General features: G+C 44.1%; 1 protein-coding gene across 3 annotated transcripts in view; it reads right to left on the reverse strand.

The window, feature by feature from the left end:
* Positions 1 to 17602, reverse strand: part of CACNA1E (calcium voltage-gated channel subunit alpha1 E) — a 396969-nt gene that overhangs the window by 220207 nt on the left and 159160 nt on the right. For all 3 annotated transcript variants that reach the window (XM_068239700.1, XM_068239701.1, XM_068239699.1), the window contains exon 6: positions 2337 to 2440. In XM_068239700.1, coding sequence (XP_068095801.1) covers positions 2337 to 2440 — 104 coding nt within the window. The remainder of the gene's footprint in view (positions 1 to 2336; positions 2441 to 17602) is intronic.

The raw sequence follows: 17602 nt of genomic DNA on the forward strand, positions 1-17602 counted from the left end.
TAATTCATAAAAATCTTTACAGCTGCGATAGAAGTGTGGGGATTTACCGAACTAAACTGGCGGTAACATGAGAAGCTGCCTGAGTTGTTACATTTCTCCGTGCAGAGACAGCATTACAATAAAAGAGGCATCTGTTTTACTATATATGTTATACTGCCTCTGCTTGCCCTGAATCTGTCTATGGCCTGGTGCACATCAAAAAACGCTAGCAGATCCGCAAAATGCTAGCAGATTTTGAGACGCTTTTTCTTCCTTTTCTTTAGCGTTTCAGCTAGCATTTTGCGGTTTTGTGAAGCGTGTTTGGTGTAGTAGATTTCATGTATTGTTACAGTAAAGCTGTTACTAAACAGCTACTGTAACAAAAAACGCCTGGCAAACCGCTCTGAAGTGCCGTTTTTCAGAGCGGTTTGCGTTTTTCCTATACTTAACATTGAGGCAGAAACGCATCCGCATTTCAAAATCTTCAGCAGCCCGGGAGTATGCGTCTCTGCAAAACACCTCCTGCTCTGGTGTGCACCAGCCCATTGAAATACATTACCCAAGCGGATCCGCACCCGCAAGCGGATCGCAAAAAGCAGCCGAACCGCTCTGGTGTGCACTAGGCCTATTAGTCTTTCTTATCAATCTATTTAATTGACACAGCTTAGAAGAACTTCAAGAAACTTTACATATGCGACTCTTCCAGCACACAGATATCTCAAAAGCAGGAACCCAAGAGGTTAAAGACACAGCCTAAGGTATTCAGGGGAAGCCTTGTTTGTTCCACTTTCTCTACTGCTGCCTGGGGGGAGAAGTCTCCATTAACATCACACAGTCCCGAGCTCTTATTGCTCTCTTATCACCACTTCAAAGCAGACGGTATTCTTCGTGCCATTACCGTCTGCTTTAATCTTCATGAATTGACATTTACTGACATGTGTTGAGGTAATTACAGCACAAGACGGTAATTTACCGCACTGCTCGGGAATTTCAGCTTTTAATGCGCTAACTGCTTTTATCAATTGACATTTTGCTAAGTGCTCGGTAAAGTCAGCTGTTTTCTGCATTACCGCATGCGGTAATGCTTTATGAATCGACCCCTTAGCATATTAAAAAAATACAAGCAACATTATCTTCTATAACACAAATAATAACAATGTATTATTTATGACATTATAGTGAATAAAAAACACAACTTTATCTGGCTACAGTCCAAGGAGGCACCTGGACATGAAAGAGGAGTACAAAAGAAAAAGCTGCAAATAAGAAGAAACACATGAAAAAGGGAAAGCTGATGCTCAAGGGAGCTGTACATGAAAGAGAGATGCTGCATGCATGGATGTAACACATGGAAAAGTGGGTGGCAAATGGAATGGTAGGATATGCTGCTGCACATGGAAAGGGGAGCCCCAACATACTTGGCCTAAGGGAAAGAAAAGTATACAGTCGACCTTGATATCAAAGCCAGCACTAGAGCAATTGCTTACCACCTACACTGCCCCCGGATAATTAGCACCTGCTACAGTCCAGCTGTCAGTACTTAATCATCAGTGTCTGATCAGTCTGATCAAAGCCTTGTACAAATAGGCTTTCCCAACCAGGGTTCCCCGAGTACTCTGCAGGGGTTCCTTGGCATTATCGTGTGGGTGATGGAATGATAGAGAACACTATAATAGAGGGTACTGTAAAAAAGAAGCACTAAATTGGGGGTAATAAGAATAATAATGAGTGCATTAATAAAAAATAACCACTAGAATAAGGTGACAGAATAATGAGGTACACTGTAATAGAGCTAGTGAAATAAACAGCCACGCCTACTTTATACCTCTTGCAAAATAAATGCAGGAGTTCCTTGAGATCTAAACATTATTTCCAGGGGTTCCTTGACATTCCAAATTTTTTTGCAGGGTTTCCCCAGAGTAAAAAGGTTGAGTAAAGCTGTTCTAGAGGGTCTTGGCTAAAGTGGCTGGTCAGAGCCAACACTGCAAAGAACCTAGAATGTGTATAGCAGTACTTAATAAGGCAGAGATCAGATTGGCGGATCATTTGAGTATAGGCCAAGGGCATTGTTCTCCTTGTTCTATGCCGCTCCGTTGTGCTCCACACTGTTGACGCTCCTCCCCCCACAATAGCAACAGAACGAATCACTAACCTGCAGACTAGCGATGAGTCTGTACAGAACTTGTCCGAGGGATTGAGTTCCAATCCCTGCAAGGGTACGGTCCTCATACATGTGCAGAAGGCTTTACCAATACACTCTTTGCTCCAGATCAATTGGATAATGCACAGCAGTGATGCAAAACAACATGGCTATTCAGAGTAGCATTATGATAAAGCAATTATAAAGCTTCACTTACCCGGACAGAACACCAAGAACTAGATTGAGCACAAAGAAAGATCCGATGATAATGAGAGGGATAAAATACAGCCAGTTCCACGTGGCTCCTAAGGCATCATTGGTCTGTAAAGAACAATCAACAGAGGAAGTGAATAAGAAAACGTCAAACACATTTTAAACACATCCCAGTAATAAATGTACAGAGATAGGTGTTTCTTTCCATAGACTACTGCAATAAGGACAGACTGGGTGATGAGGATGGAAATATATACTGTGTAGAGAAAGCATTCTGCTTTATATCAAACCTGATGCGAAACGAAACTGAAGAGATAATGAATTGCAGGTGTAGCACAGCTAAGAGATAAAACATTAGTAGCAAAGAAAAGAGTCTAATATTGTTTTCCAGCACAGGGAGAGATAACAATTTCACTTGTTATCTAAGCAAAAGAGCTTCTCTGAGCTATTTGACCTAACTGGGTCGAATACAGCCCTGTTTCCTGAAGCACTTAAATAACCAACAAATAGTGAAAGACAGCTTGAAATAAGGTTCTCCTGCAGGAGGGTTCAAAGAATCATTCATTCTGCTTTGTTTTATAGCTTAAGGCTGCTTACACACAGGGACGTTACAGGCGCACGTTAGTGCGCCTGTAACGCTCCCCCAATGCACAGCAATGTAACTCAAGTGGGCTGTTCACACAGCCCACGTTGCGTTACATGTAACGCTGTACGTTGCCCGGAAAGTGCAGCATGCTACGGCGTTACAGCGGCTATAGCCGCGTTAGACTGTTTACACATGCGCAGTAGGGGGCGGAGAGGAGGCGGGGAGAGCCAGCTACAGTAGCCGCGCACATGGCTACTTAATATTCACTGCACTGGCGGCCGGTGATTGGCCGGCGGGACCACGTGATGCGGAGTGTCTCGCTCCGCGTCACGTGGTCCCGCCAGCCAATCAGCGCCACTCTGGGAGACTTTATCAGAATAGAGCCGCCTAACGCGGATCACTCTACCGTTGGCTCTTGCAGCACCATACGTTGTGTTAGGTGCACGTTATGCGACCTTAACGTGGCACCTAACGCAACGTCTTGGTGTGCAAGTAGCCTTAAAGAAGATAGAGTGTGTTTTTAAAACTGCAACTGTGACAGAATGATGCAATGTTAATGTTATAAAAAAAGAAGCTATAAAACTCAAAATAAAATTATGAGACGATTTTCTTTGATATTTATGTTCTATTCATTATCCGTACTACAAATACAAATCATTATATCATAAGTTGTTTGTTTTAAATTCAGGTTTGCTTTAAGCAGAATCACAGTCTGGCATACTATTCGAAAATTGTCTCCCTACTCTTCATTTTGCATACAGTTATCTCACTTTGTTCCTGCAGACAGTTTTGTCAGGGCCACGGCTATACTGTTCCAGCCCTGATTCTCCTTAGCGTTGGTGCATTGTTTTCAGGCACACATCCAGACAGGTGAAGTACTTCATTGAGAAACAGCTTGCTAGTCTCTACTCTGTTGCTGGCCAAACACTGGTCTGATATCTGTCAGGCCATCAGAACTTACCTTTACTGCAGGTGTACTAAAGTTAGTTACTGTAATTTACTAAGATTAAACTTAGCCTAAGAATTCAAAAGAGTCCAGACAGCTGCTAACATGCATCCCATTACATTCTCAGTTCCATGTGTGGCTACACTGAGAATAGTCCATACATAAGTTTAGGGCCGGATTTACCATAAGGCACTGTAGGCACGTGCCTAGAGGTGCCTGATGATGAAAGGTGGCTCAGTCCCCTCCCCAAGATCCTCCCTCCCTCCTTCCCTTCAGTTGGGGGCACCTCTAGCTACTTAATACTAATGATACTTCTGGCTACCTAATGCTAAGTGACACCTGTAACTACCTATGATGGGCAAGGGAAGTAAGGGAGAAGTGACAGCTGGACCAGCCAGCACACTTGCGGTGCAGTTCGGCGGGGGGTTTGCAGGTTTGTGGAGGGCAGTCTAGGGTGCCAGGACATCTGTGCCTATAGGCTCCTGTGGTGTAAATCTGGGCCTGCATATGTTCATTACTGTGGGATATTTAATCTACTTAATCTTCTTCAATAGCTACCATATTGCCACAGTTCGGCAAAGTGCATTGCTTTAAAAAGAAAACAAAAAACTAGGTAACCTTTTTCATATTTTTTTTGAAAACCTTTGAATTGTAAACACCTCCTCCTTTTGCAAATCTGGGCTCTCTAGGTTGGGGAATAAGTAATTTCTGCATTTGGTTGTATGTGATTTCCTTTCTTTACCCTCCTATCTATCAGCAAATTCTGTGTCCCATAGTCGATAATTCAATATTTTAAAATAGGCGCCTACAGCTCCTCCCATTTATCCGGGTCACGAATTCGCCCAAATTACCTGCTTCAATCACGTGGCTCTGCCACTCCAGGGGCTGAGCCTCGGTTACAGTGAACCCAAGGTAAAAATAAACTGATGAGATAATGTATCCATTAAAAAAAAAATTAAATAGATTTAACGGTTTATTTAGGAAAGCTCATTTGGATTCTGCAGAATATAGAAAATGGAAATCTGAAAACGGAATTTTGCGAATATACGATTTATCACAACTCTGTAATTTTAGCCCAATCACAGAACTCGGAAGCATTGGACCAATAAGAGTGAGCAGAATTTTTTTGCAAAAAAGTGGATCACCGCGGTAATTGTAGACCAATCACAAGACTTTTACATTTTTCCGTTTTTTTTTTTATTACAGTGATCCAAAAAAGGACTGGAAATATACTCCTCGAAAATTTGGAAAGTGGAAAATTAGAAATTAAAGAATGGAAAATTGGAAATATTGGCATTGGCAGACATTGGAATTTCTGCGGAATCAGAAATGGGCATTTCCGACCATCCCTAGTTTTATTGTCTCTGCTCAATCACAGTCTGTTAAGTATCCCAGAACTAAAATACATGAACTACTGACGTATCCCCTTTACATCCCCTATAGGAAAAAGTTTGTCTGTAATCGCTTATCAGTGAGGGTTACGCTATAATCTGACAAGGGTCCGTCAAAAGACAAACTGTCACTTGCACGCCTGAAGGTTAACTCTTTAAGGCAGCATAATAAAAAAAGAAACATGGCCTAGTTATTTATATGTTTGGCACTGTATATACACGTTTATTCCATCATGTCACCTCATGTACACTTTAACCCTCAGATCCTAGTCGCAGTCGTCACTTTCAGTGAGAGTGGAGTATACTTTCCTGCTTCTCTCATTGGTTGGTCAGGTCACGTGGCATTTCCTACATCATGTGACCCATGCAAATCAATGGGGGGCAGAAGCAGGAAGATAATAGTGATGGGAGCTCCATTTTAAGAGCCGGCTCTTACTCCTCCCCATTGACTCTTCATTAAGTATCACTTGGATGCTTATATTTGCGGCTTCTGGTCCTGATTCTTCTCCCTGGGCAAGGCCAGCTCCGCCACCTCACCTTAGCATGGCCTTTCCTGCCTCCTGTCACTAATGTACAGCCCGCCCACCGCTCTCAGACTACAAATCATGCTCTTCACTACTAGCTCCGCCTTCAGGATCTGAGGTAACTATACTCCACCCACCACTCTCCTTCTACACCTCCCACCTACATACACCGCTCCTCTGCAGATAGACACCCCACCCCTCTTCAGCGCAAACAACAGAGCTAAGCAGGAGCGGCTGAAGCTTCAGCTCTGCTCGACGGGCATCGGCTCCTCTCATTCACTTATTCTCTTAGAGCCGCCACCTTTGTGAATGACATCACTGGAAGATAAACATTTCTGCCCATTGCAGCGAGGTTACACAAAATGTACTTTTATAAATAGCTGACGTTTTATTTTGCGATATGCTCTGATGGGCAGTAATAAGGAAGGATATAGCAGTGATCTATCTTACGGCTCACCCACAACTTTATTAAAATCTTTGAAAAATAAGTAATTTTTTAGCTTGCAGATTAGAGCTGACTTAATTAATTCTTCTATAAATCATCTTGGCACATCACATGCATGAAATAAATAACATGGATTTGGATTATATATGACTCATGTTCATTTACATGTAAAAAAATAAAGCAAACCATGGCATTAACTAATGAAGGCTTGAAAATGACATGACATTAACACTACATTGTAATAGCATGCTCTGCGCACTGCTGGTATAAGCAGCGCAAAGTTCCCAATAACTATGAAAGAAGGAGTAGAAGCCCGCTGGCTGGGCTCTGCAATATGCAAGCAGAGGAGATGATGGCATTGCCCGGGCACCGTGCCCTCACACTCCTCCTCCTCTCCTCTAAGTGCTGACATAGAGTACAGAGACCCTAATGACAACCAGCATGGGAGCGCAGCTGCTCAGTGCTTAGTTGACACTCAGAGATATCTGCCAACACACAGTCACAGGCCAATTACATTAATTAACAAGGGGAAGAAAAGGGGAGTGGAGATTAAGACGGGCTCGGATACAATGTGCAATGAATGAGGACAACCAAAGAAAGAGATTTCTCTACGAGTCGGGCTCACGCTGTGTGAACTGACACCAAAGCACCGTGAAAACACACCAACCAATAGGGGCAATAGGCTTATTCAATAATACACAAGCAGAAATGCACAAAGTGCTACTGAGAGCAGTCAAAACCCATCTTATTATTGTTATTGAAGCTTTTATCGTCTTAGGTGAAATATGACAGTTAGCTATGACTAAGGAGCGATTATAAGGCTCCGATACACGTTAGCTGATTTGTATGTCCAGCACATCAATTCTTCAATAAAGACTTTTATTATGCCAGATGAAGCAGATCTCTCGTCTTTTCACAGAAATATGACAGTTATTAATGTTTTACAGCTTCAGTGTTGAGCTTGTTCACATCTAATGTAAGTTGTCACACACACCATGGTACCTCTGTTTTTAACAATAGCAACTGTGGAACAGTGTGAAAGTTTTTCCGCATTCAAATGCACGTGGTGGCCACAAAAACACCCCATGTGAAAATGTGTGAATGTTTTTTTGTGCATAGAACTGTGAACATAGAAACTGTCAACAGTTTGACCGCAAGCGTTCATGTGGGGACCAGGTTTCTTAACCCACACATAGGTATACAAAGGGCAAATCTGGGCAATGTGGGAGGAATAGACCAGGAGACGCCGTACCCCATAGTGGATGAATGGTGCCAGCCGAGCAAGTGCGGGTGGGGACAGGGGTGTAAGAACAGCCCCTGCGACCACTGCAGTTGCAGAGGGGCCTGGTAGCAAGTGCTGGTGGGCCCTCTTGTACAATGCGGAGCGGCAGAGGAGCAGAGAGTTATACTAAGGGCCTGATTCACAAAGCGGTGCTAACAGCACGCTGGTGAAAAGCCCTTTATCACGCCTGAACTCAGTTTAGGCATGATAAGTTTAGGGGCCTGATTCACAAAGCGGTGCTAACAGTTAGCACGCTGGTGAAAAGCCCTTTATCATGCCTAAACTCAGTTTAGGCATGATAAGTTTAGGGGCCTGATTCACAAAGCGGTGCTAACAGTTAGCACCCTGGTGAAAAGCCCTTTATCACGCCTAAACTCAGTTTAGGCATGATAAGTTTAGGTGTGATAAGTTTAGGCATGATAAGTTTAGGTGTGATAAGTTTAGGCATGATAAGTTTAAGCACCAACTGCGTTGGCACCGCAGTGCACAGCTGATCAAAAGTTTTGCGCTAGCAAAGTCTGGTGCACTTCGCATAGAGTTTAATGGCGCTGTTTTGCGTGCGGGACTTTGCACGCTATCTACACTTATCTAAACTTAGCATGCCTAAACTTATCACACCTAAACTTATCACACCTAAACTTATCACGCCTAAACTGGCTTTTCACCAGTGTGGTGCAAAGGTTATCATGCCTAAAGTCTTTTAGGCGTGATAACTGAGTTATCACCGCTTTGTGAATCAGGCCCTAGGTGTGATACGTTTAGGTGTGATAAGTTTAGGCATGATAACTTTAGGCATGATAACTTTAGGCATGATAAGTTTAAGCGCCAACTGGGTTAGCACCGCAGTGCACAGCTGATCAAAAGTTTTGCGCCAGCAAAGTCTGGTGCACTTTGCATAAAGTTTAATGGTGCTGCTTTGTGTGTGGGACTTTGCAAGCGATCTAAACTTATCTAAACGTATCACACCTAAACGTATCACACCTAAACTTATCACGCGTAAACTGGCTTTTCACCAGCGTGGTGCAATGGTTATAATGCCTAAAGTCTCTAACTGGGTTAGCACCGCTTTGTGAATCGAGCCCCAGGTGTGATAAGTTTAGGTGTGATAAGTTTAGGCATGATAAGTTTAGGCGTGATAAGTTTAGGGGTGATAACTATAGCACCAACTGGGTTAGCACCGCAGTGCACAGCTGATCAAAAGATTTGCGCTAGCAAAGTCTAGTGCACTTCGCATAGAGTTTAATGGCGCTGCTTTGCGTGCGGGACTTTGCGCGCAATCTAAACTTATCATGCCTAAACTTATCACGCCTAAACTGGCTTTTCACCAGCGTGGTGCAATGGTTATCACGCCTAAAGTCTATAACTGGGTTACCACCGCTTTGTGAATCGAGCCTATTATCTGCTCCTGACAGCGACACAGGTCCACTTCAGCTTACATGTGCACTCCAATAACCTTATCTGTTACATGACATGGGAATGAAGCCACATGGTGATTGGCTGGCTGCACAGCACTTGAAAACTGAAGAGGAAGGGAGGAGAGACCTGTATGACAATGCATTTTGCGGGCCTTTCCCTCTTCCTCAGGCCAAAAAATACAGTTTATGTCTATAACTTGAGCATCTCAGACTTGGAGTGCCTTGTGAGTATTGTCCTGTGAGGCTGGTTTCACAGTGGGACGTTACAGGCGCACGTTAGAGCAGCCTGTAACGCACCCCACCGCACAGCAATGAAAAATCAATGGGCTGTTCATAGTGCCCACGTTGCGTTACATTGTAACGCTGCGCCATAACACAACGTACTGCATGCAGTACTTTACACGCGGCAGAGCCGCGTTAGACTGCTTGCACATGCTCAGTAATGTTGGGGAGGAGCGGAGAGCGGCCGGGCACATGGCTAATTAATATTCACTGCACTCAGTGACGTGCAGTGTTTACTTACTTGAGCGGCCGCTCTGTGCGGCGATTGGCCGGGCGGGACCACGTGATGCCGCATGCGTCCAAGAGTACGCATCACGGACGCCAGAGTGAGCTGCACAACGCAGCTCACTCTGACGTCCACATCAGAGAGCACCAGGCGTTGCGTTAGGGGCACGTTATGCGACCTTAACGTCCCCTAAAACGCAACGTCCTGGTGTGAAACCAGCACAAGTGTCCAATAAATTGCATATTTCTTAATATCCTTCCTCTACTGAGGTAAGATTGTTTATTTTACACTGCTACCCAGCTGTTCACAATTGTTTGGGGAACCTCCTCCCACCTATTTTACTCTTATACATGTACTTTCTATGCCACAAAACCATGTCTGAGAAGCTTCTCATAGATGTACAGTCTATGCCAGAAACCTATGTCTGTGCTAAACAGCCTCTCATGCATGTACCTTCCATACCAGAAACCCATGTCTCAGCTAATCGGCCTCTCGTGCATGGACTTTCAAATGCCAGAAATCCATACCTGAGCTGAGTACATGGATGTTACAGCGCTGCAATGTTAGTATAAATGTACATGCTTTGTTAAGGGCGATTCCTTTAGTACAAAGGTTCAGCGATTGATATGAATTGCAGTGTACAGCGCAGTGTGCATTATACTGGTTCAAACATCGCTGTGCTTTTTCTATCACAGGTCATGGCTGCTCTGTGTCATGCTGTGCATAGAAAAAAAAATATAGCAGTTTCTATAAATGTCCCTTTTGTTCCCCTGCAGAACCATTGGCCGGATAGAAATAACTAGAAGTGGAAGTCTTTCCAGGTAACTTATGCAGACTGCAGCGGAGCGGCTGAGACTGGGTGAGATTTCGCAGAAAGCCCTTGGGAATCTTCTCAGCTAAGAATGTTTTCTTTCACATCGGGGGATGCAGCGTGAGCAGAATGAGAACAAGACTGGAACTGCCTATTGCCAATGTCTGATAATAAAACATTCCCTACTGTAAGCAACAATCTACAGAGCATCTATTAGGTATAACCGCAAAGAACAGAGCAGTACAGTAACACATAGTAACCCTTAACTATTCTTATTTAACTAGTATGTGTTTTAACCACTTCAAGCCCACCTCTATGTCAATTATCATGAAGGTTTTGACATTTTATACAGCATGTACTCAGATTCAGTTCTGGGTTAGTTTTGTAGCCTGTCCCAATGATTGTCAGGGCTGGTATTTGGCAGAATGTCTCACTTACCAGGAAAGGTTACACAAACCGGGCTTATTTAGTCTGGAGAAAAGACGTCTTAGAAGAGATCTAATTGAGATATAAAAATACAGCAGAGGGCAATATAAAAGCTTGGTAGATGAGCTTTTTGTCCCTAGGCTTTAAGCTATTTAAGTAGGAACAGGTTCTTTACAGTAGGAGTGATTAAAATGTGGACTGTATTGCTACAAGAAGTAACACATTCTATATCTGCATTTAAAGGGGGCTTAGATACTTTCCTTGCGTTGAAAGATATCCATGGCTATAATTACTAGGTAATTCCTAGTGGTGACGATGCAGGGATTTTATCTGATTTCCATCTGGAGTCGGGAAGGAATTGTTTTCCCTTTTGGGGCTAATTGGATGTCTTGTAAGAGTTTGACGTCTTCCTCTGGATCAACAGGGATATATGAGGGAGCAGGCTGATGTTGTGCTTTATTTTCTGGTTGAACTCGATGGACGTATGTCTTTTTTCAACCCAAATAAATAAGTAACTATGTAACATAGTTGCCTTAGGGTGGTCCCCAATAACTTCCTCCTACCCAACTATCCCCCACCCCTTCACAGTTGCACCCTGGCAACCCTATGTGGAATCGTAGAAGGAGGCATGTAACTATGTGTTTATATTTCCTTGTGAGGTTCTGGGTTGCAGTCCCGACTGCCTTGCTCTCCTGGAGGCTCTTTTTGTGTCCATGTACATCTCCTGCCTGCACTTGTATGACTACACACACAAGCCCAAAAGGCAGGAGATAGTCACAACTGGGAGGGGCAATACTGTGGGAACTTCTGGTAGCACATGACTAACATTACTTTCTACAGCATCTACAAGGTCATTAATATTCTGTTATAATAAAAAAAAGAAATGGACCCAGTACTACCCCTTGTGGGACCCACAGGTTCTCATTTTTAGTATGATGTATTACTAATACTGCCAATTCTAAGTGCATCATTTTAAAGGGGTACTGTAGGGGGGTCGGGGGAAAATGAGTTGAAGTTACCCGGGGCTTCTAATGGTCCCTCACAGACATCCTGTGCCCGGGCAGCCACTCCCCAATGCTCGGGCCCCGCCTCCGGTTCACTTCTGGAATTTCAGACTTTAAAGTCTGAAAACCACTGCGCCTGCGTTGCCGTGTCCTCACTCCCGCTGATGGCACCAGGAGCGTACTGCGCAGGCCCAGTATGGTCTGTGCCTGCGCCATGCTCTCCTGGTGACATCAGGGGAAGCGAGGACATGGCAATGCAGGCGCAGTGGTTTTCAGACTTTAAAGTCTGAAATTCCAGAAGTGAACCGGAGGCGGGGCTGGGGCATCGGTGAGTGGCTGCGCTGGCACAGGATGCCTGCGGGGGACCATTAGAAGCCCCGGGTAACTTCAACTTATTTTCCCCCGACCCCCCTACAGTATTCCTTTAAGAAAGGTCTTCTTTGAACAGAAAGTTCAAAGTTGGATCTACTGGATATACACGGGTTCAGGGCGGTGCTTTTTTTTCTTGGTTTTTTTTTTCTGGTTGAACTTGATGGACAGAGGTCTTTTTTCAACCAAACTAACTATGTAACTAAGTTAACTTATAATAAGGTTCAGATATGCTCATTTGTATGTGCAGCTGTTTTCTATACAACAAATAATCAGCATGCCGCTGCTTTGACTAAACAACACCTTGCGGCTAATTGGAAGTCACATCATCTTTCCACTGAAGCTGTCTTTAACACATTGAATAAGGTGATGCTGCTCAGTGAACTTATCTTGGCTAACATTAGAGATACACTCCCTAACTTCAATAAAACCTGGGACTTATGGGTCTCCTAACAGGGCAACATGGGTTTGGCCTATGTGCTCCACTCATTTTAAGGCTTTCCATTCTGTAATCACTTCTCCTTATGCTTCCTCTGAAAGATTTGGTGTCATTTTTTTTTAGACTGTATGAGTCCCTGAGACTTACTGATTTGAAATGATTTAGTTGTTTGTTCTTTTGCGTTTACCATTTCTCGGCCTGTTTCCCTCAACCCCCTTACTGAAATCATTGACCTCCTAGTCTGGTAACTTACTCAGTTACATAGTTACATAGTTATTTTGGTTGAAAAAAGACATACGTCCATCGAGTTCAACCAGTACAAAGTACAACTCCAGCCCGTCCCCCACATACCCCTGTTGATCCAGAGGAAGGCGAAAAAAACCCCACCAGGCATGGTCCAATTAGCCCCAAATGGGAAAAATTCCTTCCTGACTCCAGATGGCAATCAGATAAAATCCCTGGATCAACATCATTAGGCATAACCTAGTAATTGTAGCCATGGATGTCTTTCAACGCAAGGAAAGCATCTAAGCCCCCTTTAAATGCAGGTATAGAGTTTGCCATAACGACTTCCTGTGGCAATGCATTCCACATCTTAACCACTCTTACTGTAAAGAACCCTTTCCTAAATAAATGGCTAAAACGTTTTTCCTCCATGCGCAGCTCATGTCCTCTAGTCCTTTGAGAAGGCCTAGGGACAAAAAGCTCATCCGCCAAGCTATTATATTGCCCTCTAATGTATTTATACATGTTAATTAGATCTCCTCTAAGGCGTCTTCTAATTAACATGTAGTTCAATGCAAGAAGTGAAAACCAACCTTGAGCCATATGTATTTTTATCTATAAACAAAAAGAGGGACACCGAGAGCCCAATATAGTGTAGTATGAACTGGTAAATGAAGGTGTGTGAAAAGAGTACCGTATATACTCGCAAGCAAGCCGACCCGCATGTAAGCCGACCCCCCCCCCCCCACTTTTACCACAAAAAACAGGAAAAAATTATTGACCCTCATATAAGCCGGGGGTAGGAAATGCTGGCCGCGTGATCCCCCCAGTGTGTCCCAGTATAGCTAGTATAGTGCCCAGTATGGGTAGGTAGTGCCTCAGTATAGCTAGTATAGTGCCCAGTACAGCTAGTATAGTGCTCAGTATAGCTAGTATAGTGCTCAGTATAGCTAGTATAGTGCTCAGTATAGCTAGTATAGTGCTCAGTATAGCTAGCATAGTGCCCCAGTATAGCCAGTATAGTGCTCAATATAGCCAGTATAGTGCTCAGTATAGCCAGTATAGAGCTCAGTATAGCCAGCATAGTGCTCAGTATAGCTAGCATAGTGCCCCAGTATAGTTAGCATAGTGCTCAGTATAGGTAGTATAGTGCCCAGTATAGCTAGCATAGTGCTCAGTATAGGTAGTATAGTGCCCCAGTATAGTGCTCAGTGTTGGTAGGTAGGTAGTTAGGTAGTTTCCCCTCCCCCGGCCGCCGCCGCCACCGCCGCTGCCATTATCTTACCGGCGGCCTCTAATTTTCCCCTCTCCGTCTCTCCGTGCAGGCATGTAAATAGTTAGCAGCAGCTCGCCCTACGGCGGCTGTTGTGTGATGATGGAGGAAGCGTAGAGAGCGGCTTCCTGTAGCGGCGATACGTATCGCCGTTACTATGGGAACCTCTCTCTCTCTACGCTTCCTCCGTCATCACACAGCTGCCCCGCTTCCTCAGGCAGGAGGTAAGTCCACCACTACCTCCTCACTTTTAAACGTTTTAGATATTTTTATCCTTCTCGCGCCTCTGCATCCATACTACATTATTTTTATCTATGTTGTTGGTGTTTATTTAACAGTTTGAATACTCAGATGTTTGTTTCTCTGTATGTTAATCTTTGAGATGCCATGCTGACTCCTGCATGGGTTTTACAGTGCACCTATCTGTTACCTCTAAAAAGCTTTTGAAACTGAACTACAAATAATTATGTAACTCTTTGCAAACATTTCATGCCTCTAATTCATACCTGCCATACATTGCAGTAAAACATGCGTTACATTTTATGTATTCACTATCAACAACATACCATGCGGTAATTTACCGCTTGGGCGATAACGCATGCGGTAATGCTTTATGAATCAAGGCCAAAGTAGGTCTCCGTTTGCAAGTTTGCTTAAAGCCGTCATTAAAAGTATTTTGCAATAGTGACTTAAATGTGATCTATCATGGTTTGGCCCCAGTAGAGGCTAAAGTGACATTAGCTTGTAGTGGCTACAAAGAGAAGCAGGGTCGTGTACGCAAAGCAGGTAGAACCTACAGACTACAAAGCCGCTAGAACCTACAGACTACTCTGTCTAGAATTGTGAGATTGCTTGACCAAATGTACAAAGGCATTTTTAATGTTTTTAGCGGTTGTACTAACATTTAATGTTTAACATGATTACATTTATCAGTTATATAAGCTCTTAACTGGAACAGATGGGGTAATCAAAAATAAGTAGGATCTGAGTCAGGTTTGTTTATGACTATGAAAGAGATACATTTATGAGATGGATTTCTGTGGAGGTGTTCCCGACAGCATGACAGCTCAGAAAGGGCAAATCCATTCTTGCAGACCCAAACCGAAAAGTCATGAGCAGGCTGTGGGGTTTCCCCCTCCAGTGTAGTGTGATCAACAAGCATAAATGATACAGTGTATTGCTAGAACAAAGACTCCATGATGGATTGTGAGGGCTGCTAATGAATTCTATCAGCTGGAACATTTCTATGGCTCTGTGCATGTTTCTTTAAGTTGCTTTATATTAAGTTGGTATAACGTGCAATGGCTGTATACCAGTGTACAAACAACAGTAAATCTCTGACTGATGTTGTATACTGGTATAACGTGAAGTGAGAGGAATGCAGAGGCTGCCATCTTCATTCCCTATAAGCAATACCAGTGTAAGGCTTGGTGGTGTATTCTCCACAGTCAGCATGCAACGCATGAGCTGGTGTGGAGGAGGTACACACACTAGCACCAGGAAACAGGCTATCCCTAGTATAGTGGAGGGGAGGACTGACTCCAATAGGAGATTGTGGCGCACAGAGCCGGTGCAGATCTGACAGCCACAAACAATGCTTTCGTTATAACGTCTCAGCGCAAAGTAGCGCTGAGCGCACAAACCAGAACTGAGGAGATCAGGACAGGTAGACAGAATGAACGCTTGCTAGCTAGCGGCTACTTAGCGACAGCAAGCGTCCAAAACCAGACAGACTGGAATGAGGCAGCCAATGCGCTGCGGCGATGGCGTGCCTCACAAAGACAGGACAGGACAGTCAGGAAACAGCAGGATCAAGATAGATGAACGTAACACAGATAAATATACAATAAGTATGTTTTCCTAGCGTATTACAATTACAGCTATCAATGAAACTATTTGTAACGTCTGACTAACATATGTATATATCGGCAATGAACCGATATATGACATAAGCAGGAACGCTGACTAGGACTGGAGTAATACAGGGAACAGGACTCAGAAGGATTCGCTATCTCTTCGCAGAGATGAACGCAATCCACAAACAGTAACAGAACAGGATTCAGAAGGATTCGTTATCTCTTCGCAGAGATGAACGCAATCCACAAACAGGACCAGGAACAGGATAACTAGCTCAGCACGGGTGCTCACGGTACGCGCAAACTACCAAAACGTGCTGGAAAACTGACTAACTGAACACAGGAAATAAACAGTTCGTGTACGTATATATCAGCGACACTGATGTATCAACGTAACACGAATACAAGGAACATAATAAACGTGCTGGTATGCATATATATTGGCAATGAACCAATATATGATGCAAAACCAGCAAAGTATCTTTAGAACAAGAAACACGATCGGGGGCTGAAGCGACAGCAAGACGGGCTTAAACTGAAGCTATGAAAACCCAAGGAAACCCTGCAGGAAGCAGATCTTTATACTGAGGTCATCCAATGGGAGCAGACATGCAGATTCCCACACAGGTGAATGATAATCAGTCACAAGCTGACAGCAGGGAAAGACAGACAAAGCTATGCAGCTTGCATGGAAATAGATCAGAACTGCCTGAGCTGCAGCACTACTACTTCCAGCAACAGCTGCTGCAGCAGCGATCATCACAGTACCCCCGCCCTTAAAAGCGGATTCCAGACGCTTTTCAAAACTGAAATTCCCAACAAAACAGTCCGACTGATAATTCATGATGACCGGGACAGCCCGGCAAGACCGAATTCCAGAATCAGTCCCCACAAGACTGGACCCATCAGAACCAGAACCTACAGAACCATGCCCATCAGTACTACAAGCCCCAATGTGACACCCATCAGAACCATGATTTCCAGAAGAAAGCCCTCCGAAATTCCCTGAGCGATACCCACCGCCTTCCAGGAACCGTTCAGAAACGCCAAAGCCTTTGCAATGCCCACCGGTACTGTCTTTACCAACACAAAACCCACTGTTGAACCAGTCCAAGGCACCAGGACAAGTTTTCTCAGAGACCTCCCAGAACACCTTGAAGCTCCAAAGAGATCCCCATAGGTCAGAATGCCCCTTAGGCTCACATGGAGAACTATCAAGAACCCCTATGGAACCTAGGGCAATTCCCGAGTCAGGGCCACAAGGACAAACATCAATATCAGGGCTTTCAGGGACCAGAACCATTTCTGGGCATACAGGCAGACTGGCAACATCAGAACGTGTTCCCACTAAGGAAGCATCAGAGCACGCTAACACCTTAGACACACTTGGGCATTCTGGCACACAAAGAACATCTGGGCACACCGGCACAAGAGAAACCTCTGGGCATGTCAAGGAACTGTGAGCCTCAGGGTCAGCCAAGACAGGACCAAAACCAGGACTGGCCAAAAAAAAATCATCATGACTAAACTTCGCAACTACTGGACTTTTACACGAGAATGCTGGATCAGACTTAGATGTCGCTGATTCCAGCAAAGTCAGTAACAAATCAGATTCAGGGGCACTAACAAGACAGGACAAATCTTCTGATGTATGCACTGAACCAGATAGGGACTCCACAACTACCTCTGGACTGGACAGAGACTCATTTAATACACTGGATTGGAGCTCATGAGGCGCTGCAGAACAAGTCAGTATTGCAGCAGCCCCCA

This window comes from Hyperolius riggenbachi, chromosome 6 (genome assembly GCF_040937935.1).
Source record: "Hyperolius riggenbachi isolate aHypRig1 chromosome 6, aHypRig1.pri, whole genome shotgun sequence".
In the NCBI taxonomy this organism is placed as follows: Eukaryota; Metazoa; Chordata; class Amphibia; order Anura; family Hyperoliidae; genus Hyperolius; species Hyperolius riggenbachi.